The sequence below is a fragment of the Pristis pectinata genome, chromosome 6, assembly GCF_009764475.1.
Source record: "Pristis pectinata isolate sPriPec2 chromosome 6, sPriPec2.1.pri, whole genome shotgun sequence".
Classification (NCBI taxonomy): Eukaryota; Metazoa; Chordata; class Chondrichthyes; order Rhinopristiformes; family Pristidae; genus Pristis; species Pristis pectinata.
The window spans coordinates 59,952,113-59,959,317 of NC_067410.1; the positions used below are offsets into that span (position 1 = coordinate 59,952,113).

The 7,205-nt window shown below is 41.6% G+C and overlaps 1 protein-coding gene across 1 annotated transcript; it reads left to right on the forward strand.

Annotated features, from left to right (window-relative positions):
• Positions 1-936: 936 nt before the first annotated feature.
• On the forward strand, positions 937-3,078 carry sox14 (SRY-box transcription factor 14). Its single transcript, XM_052018037.1, has one exon. The coding sequence runs from the start codon at positions 1,367-1,369 to the stop codon at positions 2,084-2,086; it is 720 nt and encodes a 239-aa protein (XP_051873997.1). The 5' UTR covers positions 937-1,366; the 3' UTR covers positions 2,087-3,078.
• Positions 3,079-7,205: the final 4,127 nt, after the last annotated feature.

The window sequence follows — 7,205 nt, forward strand, 5'->3', positions numbered from 1 at the left end:
TCTCTAACAAGGCAATGTTGGAAAAGGGAGGGTCCTTTGTTTTTTTTGCGCTGTTACCTGAGGCAGCAAAAGACATTTCAGGATTATACTTTTCAGTGCTAGTTTCTTTCAGTAACTTAAGGAGCAGGAGTCTGTCCAGTCGGCGGATCCAGGAGTTGTGTAGTGTTAGCAATGGTCCCGGGAAAGGACAGTGATCTCGGCTGTTCAGTTTGCCCTGTTTTGATCTTAAATCGGTGGCTTTTATGCTTTTTGCCGTGTTGGCTATTTAAAAAAAACAACTGAAACATCCGAATGGTTATAGTGGAAATGGCATTAGCTAACGCAGTAATTACTAAAGCAATGATTTGTGTATTAGAATTCCGAAGGTTGATATTTTAGTGACCTTCGCAATAAGGAGTGTAATAATCGAGTTGCTACAATATAACCTTGGAGTCAGCTATTGGAATTGACAAGTGTGCAAAGGCCAATTACATAATGGAATGGAAGTCGGATTCTGAATCAGACTACAAGGTCCAGTTTATATAACACGGTATAAAGACGGCAGGAAAGGCGCCGTTTCTTGTCCATAATGTTACTTCACTCATCATTCGCTGACTTGTTCAAAGTAGAAAGCCAGCCACGCATGCATATTTTAATCTATCTCATATTTCCAGGTACCTCGTTAACAAAAAAAAACAACGACGTGCCTGTTCTGGGGAGAGAGAGTGTGTGTGCGTGTGTTTTAAGTAATGGAGGGGTGAATTATTCTCTCATTAATCGTCGTCTTTTTTTTGGACAATAGTTCGCATCTTTTCTTTCCTTTTTCTCCGTCCGATGGCATTATTCCCCCTTTCTCCGTCTTGATTGGACGCCCGGGGAGTTTGGTGAACGCCCAGTGATTGTGTCACTTCGCGTGCGGACTAGGGAGCACTTCACAAACCCTTCTACAGCTTTGAACTCCGCCGCTCTTTGACTTGAAATCACGAGATTTCCTCTTCATTTACTGTCCAGGTGCTCTAGCTGACCGGACACCTCCGAGGGGAGGGAAAAAAAAGGAGGAAGAGAGAGAGAAAAAAAAGAGAGCAGCGTGAGAAAGAAAGAATATATTTGCAAAACAAAACGCCCTGCTAAACTGATCATCGGAGCAACTTAGCTGAAGAACTCAGGTCTTTGCAATCTTTTGTCGAGTTGATTCAGCTTTCTTTAAAGAAGAGCTTCTCCTGTTACAGAAAAAAAATCTTGTTTGTCGACTGCAGCTGCAATGATTTGTTAAGGGAAGATTTGTGTGTGTGCGTGCGTGTGTTGTTTCAGAGAGAGGTGAGCTGTTTCATCTCGGGGGCGCTCCTTTCTAAAGTCGATCCTCTCTGCTCGCTCTCTCTGCGTCAGGATGTCCAAGCCCGCGGACCACATCAAGAGGCCGATGAACGCTTTCATGGTCTGGTCGAGGGGTCAGAGGAGGAAGATGGCCCAAGACAATCCAAAAATGCACAACTCCGAGATCAGTAAAAGACTGGGTGCTGAGTGGAAACTGCTGTCGGAGGCTGAAAAGAGACCGTACATTGACGAAGCCAAGAGATTAAGAGCGCAGCACATGAAAGAACACCCAGATTACAAGTACCGACCTCGGCGCAAACCCAAGAACCTGCTAAAGAAAGACAGGTACGTCTTTCCTTTGCCTTACCTCGGGGACACTGATCATTTGAAGGCCGCGGGACTCTCTATGTCTGCCGCCGACTCTCTCCTGGGTGCATCCGAGAAAGCCAGAGCTTTCCTCCCGCCTACCTCGGCGCCTTACTCGTTGCTTGACCCCAGCCAGTTCGGCTCCAGCGCCATACAGAAGATGACCGAGGTGCCCCACACCCTTGCCACCACCCTGCCCTACGCGTCCACCTTGGGCTATCAAAGCGGAGCATTCGGCAGTTTGAGTTGCCCAAGCCAGCATACGCACACCCATCCATCGCCCACCAACCCTGGTTATGTGGTCCCCTGTAACTGTACCGCTTGGTCCGCTTCGAGTTTACAGCCCCCAGTTGCTTACATACTTTTCCCGGGAATGACCAAAGGCGGGATAGACCCTTATGCTTCGGCGCACGCTGCAGCCATGTAGGTTAAGAGCACCGAGCAAAGGACTTGTGAATTTGAATTCTGCATTTGCATGTACAACGCGAACAACAGCAACAACAAAATAAAAGACTGTCATCTTCAGTGATCCAGACTCTTGAGGCCTGGAACGAATCCGCCGGAGCAGTATTGGAACAAGCAAAAAGAAATCAGGATCAATCTCTCCCGACCCCGGCACGAGCACCTTGCAATGTAAAACAGGGAGAGAAATATATATATATATATATATAAATATATATAGAATTAAAAAGACTGCCTCTGATCTTAAAAATTTACATTGCATGTACACTAAAGGCTCGAAAACTCGAAACTCTGTCCCTAGTCTGGTCACAGACTCTAAAAGAAGGGAACTTTGTGACAGAGACTGTCTGTAGCACGAGACTTGGATGTGCTACAGACGGCGGATAACTGGCTGTATAATTGTAGATGTTTTGTTTGAAACTCTGCCACTTAAAACACTTGGCAGTTTCTCGGTTTTATTTATTATCATGTATATTGGTCTATAATACCACGTGGTCATTTTGTTTTGGAACTGAATTATTTCAAGTCCTCAGATTTCCTTTGCACATCAGAAACGAGACTTGTATTAAAACGTTGCCACCATATCTAGACGACTTGGCAATTTCGTTAGAGATTGCGAAATAACTTTTAAAATTAACCATAAGTGAGGGGTTGTTTATAACCTGGCGAAGACGGACAGAGTAAAAGTGCACTGGACTGCCTTATATTAAAGATAGTCTTCACTTGTTATTTCTGATCTCCATTGGAACCTGGTCACGGTTTTTATTTCAGACCGAACTTCAGACGTGAAGTCAATAACGTTGGTTATTTTTTTAAAAATGACAATTCAAATATGTTTTAAAAAAAGGGTATGTCTCCAATACAAACTGTATCCAGAAGGATTTTACCTCGTAACTCTGTTCAATTGTTGAACACAGGCAATGTTTTAAATAAAGACAAGCTGTCTACAAAAGTTAATATATGCACAATATAGTATGTTTGTTGGAAACTGGAATCGACCCGCGTGTGAACTCACAATAAATATTTCACAATATAATCTCACAAGTGGCTAAAACGAGTGTCAATGACATTGGTATAAGCGGGAAATGCGCCCTAAGTGCGTGAAATGCATCTTTTACCTTTCGTGGTTAAATTAGAAATATTTTTAACATTGTGAGAGATTTAGTGAATCTTGAAGTTAATAGAAGATAAAATTTAACTTTCTTTTAAATAGTACCATTCCGATTGGTTTGCTTTTTGTTTGCTTGACATTGATTATTCTTGTTTGGTAAGGAATGCTGTTCTAAAGAGGAAAGCAAAGAGCGGGCTATTCTACGCCGCTGCATCATATGAAACTGAGAAGCATTGAGCCGTGCGCGGCTATTACAAAGCCACCTTGACCGCTTGCTTCTGTGGAAATGTCAGGCCAGGTTAAAGCGCTCGTGTTGGCACATAGTAGTTAAAGATTTCAGGTAATGAACTCTGAAACTAATTCAAATCACACCCAGTGGTGCTTGAGGTCAAACGAATGTCAGTCCACACTTAATAGCATTTCTATTTTAAACAGTATTTGTGTCGATGCTTTAGATGTAATGTGTACCGAAGTGGTGTGCTGGTCCTTTATCTGGTTTTGGAACAAGTGTGCGCGCTCCGATTTTTTTTTCACATTCCTAACTTTAGATAGTTTCACTAGATAGTTCCCTGTCATATCCAAAAATGCCACTTCACTCGCCAACAACCTGGGATGGAGGTTAAGATTAAAGGATTCAGGTAGAGCGGTGTCATATTGTGCAGAAGGCTAATGAGTCGTCTTTGCAAATACAAATAGTTAGCGATGGGACTCGACTCATTGCTTATTCCAGAAGGGAGTTTAATCGCCCATCTGGTTGCTGTGAATATCAATGGATGTGCTTGTTTGTTTTATGTCTCAGTCCCCAAAGTGTTGTGGCGTGCGTGTCGGGACAAATAAAAACAACCGGCACAGAATAAACCTGCCCTAAGCGTGATGATCCACACAGGACGATTGGGACACAGGTTCCAAATATCCACATAATGGGACTGTCCAAATTATGGAGCCAGGGAAGTCGAACCTTTCCTTTTCAACATAAAAATAAACACTCCACAACAAGAAAATTAGCAACGCACTCGGTGTCAGAAGTAGGTCTGCGTGCTCGATTTGAACAGTGAGAAGCTGCCAAGTTTGGGTATAAAAATGAAGTTCAGCACTCTGTACACCAACACGGGGCTCGCTGTGGCCTTATGCTTGCTTTAAAAACAGCCCCTCTCAGATATTCAGAATGATGTGGCACACTCCCTCATCTCCTTGGATTAACAGCTAAATAATACAATCATTTTGCAAAACATTTAAAGAAAATATTTACATGGTTTGTGTTCAATATATATATCAGTCCTGTTTCTTCCTCATTCTTGTGATTGGTTTCCGGGTCCAAGTGAAGGATTACCAGTCTGATTCTAATTTGTAGTGGTTGTATTGTTTTTAAATGTTAAAGTCACGTAAGTCAGGAGTGGTTATTTAAGTCAAAACTAAAATATTATGAATTATGTCTGAGTTGACGTATTAAAGGCCCTCCATGCCAAAACCGAAGATACGAGAAAGAATTCCTGTCACAGAGGCCGCTTTTAACAGATTGTTTAACTCTCGATTAATCCCATCAGACCAGCTCATTCACACTTTAACAAGCAATCTCATTTTTTAAAAAGGCAAAACAAATCTACTTTGCTAATCGACTTGACACCTGAATGAACTGATATCTGAAGTCTGATGTCATTTGTCGAGTCCCGTAACCCCCGGAGGCTGTTAGCTCCTGTTAAACTAGTTCACCCAGAAAGCTCAGTGCAAATCTTCTCATTTTTTTTAAACACACACACACACACACAAACACGTAAATAAAATCATTAAGCAGACAGGTACAAATAGCGCACCTTAAAGCTCATATTTCTAAACACTTAGCGCGGGGTTTCGGATTACAATAATAGGGCCGTCACTCAGTACATTTGGTGGCTCAGCACAGTAGTTAGGCAGTGCGGGCTATGGGACAATGGACATTAGGACGAGGCAAGAATGGAAATTTAATACGGATAGAATCGAGAAGGAAGCGAAATAAGTTATAAGTAAAATACTAAGGGAGAAGCGCTGGCCTGGAAAATTCACGTTAGGACTGAGAAAGAATTCTTCATACCTGCGCAAGGTTGGACCGTTGCCCTCGAACATGAAGGGCATGGAATTAACGACGGGGAAATTGCCCAACTAGTGTTTATGTTTCAGCTTTTCACCTAAAATGCGCGGGCACATCGGCTCGTCCCCGTCTCACACAGGGAAATAAACACCCGAGCCAAAGAGCTCAGTGGAGATACTGCTAAATGGTACAGGTAAATCAAACCGGATTAGCAACTTGACCCCGGCTTCAGAGCAACAGGCAACGAAAAATTGGTATGAATATTTCAGTGAAAGAGGGAAGAAGGATATTAAGGACTGCATAATAAATACCTGAAATTCTTCGTGGAAGCTAGGGGAAGATTCCAAGAGATATCTATAAGTAATTTGAATATGTTACATTTTCAAATATTTTCGGATTAAAGTTGCAAAAAGTTTTAACATCTTACAGTCACGAGTTCTCTAACAAGGAGTTTTGTCTAATCATTACTTACTTCACAAATTCTAATTTTAACGTGAACTCTTTTTGGTCAATGGTTTCATTTTCAATTTGACACCCCATTCCTGGAGCGGAATGTCACCAATGTCAATTATAAGTGATGTATATTTAAACAGATGATCTTTTTAAGTAGTACTTTGCTTGCAAATCATTGCTACCTGGTTGATCAGGGGAGATGGTTGGGAGAGCAGCAAATCGCCGCAGTGGCGAGATTTGAAGCTGGCATGGTGTTCGGGCTCTGCTCAGTTGATGATAGGACCGGGTCCCACAGCGGCTAGCACGGTTGCCAGAAGTTGTCATCCCAACTGCACTAAAACATTTATTTATGCTCACGTTCCACACACACTTGGCAAACAAACGCTGACGATTTTTAGTCTGTCAGTAACCCAAAACACAAACACATAAACAGTCCCTTTTTTTAAACTTTGATTTCCCTCTCTGCCGTTTCACCGCTCACTTCTTTCTCCCTTTCTTCACATTGCTGACCACTTCCCCAGAGGGAAAATCCGCTGTTCTTTTTTTTGTTTTCGTTTCCTATTAATGTTGAACAATCAGAGCCAACGTCTTGTGAATGGTTTGTGCGATCAAATCATTTCTTGCAAGGGTTTTGCTGGGGTCCGTGATGCTTATTAGAATTTCAAAGTATTGAAAAAAAGATCAATCGGCGAAGAAAACGTTAAATAGCCCTCTCAGATGCAAATGCCTCGGTATAATTACAAGTAATATAAGTGAATACCTTAGGCATATCAAATGACTCCAGCTAAAGGATAACATGAAACATTTTTTTTCGGGCGCAGCGTTTAATAAGAGGGAGTCGCGGAATTAATAATTACAGACGGTGGAACACGACATTAACTCAAAGAGGTAAAATATGAAAACAATTGGTTTTGTGGGGAAAGGTGGTGTGAGGCTGAATTTCTCTCTCTCTCTCTCAGCTCATGGGGTTGTGTTGTGTCACGGTGGTGGGTACAGGATTAACACACTGAGGTGTAATGGTATTACTTCCTAATTAAAATTTACATTTCGCATCCAGATTGTTTACTTATCTGCCAAGAACATATGCTCGAAGAAGTTTTTTTTCTCTGTATTCTGCACTATCGCCCAAGGTGCAATTCAATATAAAACCAGCATCTCGTGCCTTATTACATTCTCGAGTCCTTATCTGGGTTCTGTAATTTATGGTGATACTCGATGGGAACTGAATATGGACTTTTTTTTAGTGTTAATCTTAAAGCATGCAAATTCATCTCTGGAATATTAGAATGATATTAGAATAATATTGGACTCTCCTCCCCCGTTACAGACTATTTCCCCGTTTTTTTTACAAAAATGTATTAAAGATGACATTTATATTTGTGTTGTAACACATGGACTATAATATTTCTTATGTAAATTATGTTGCAGGATAAGTCTATACTATCTGCACAATGA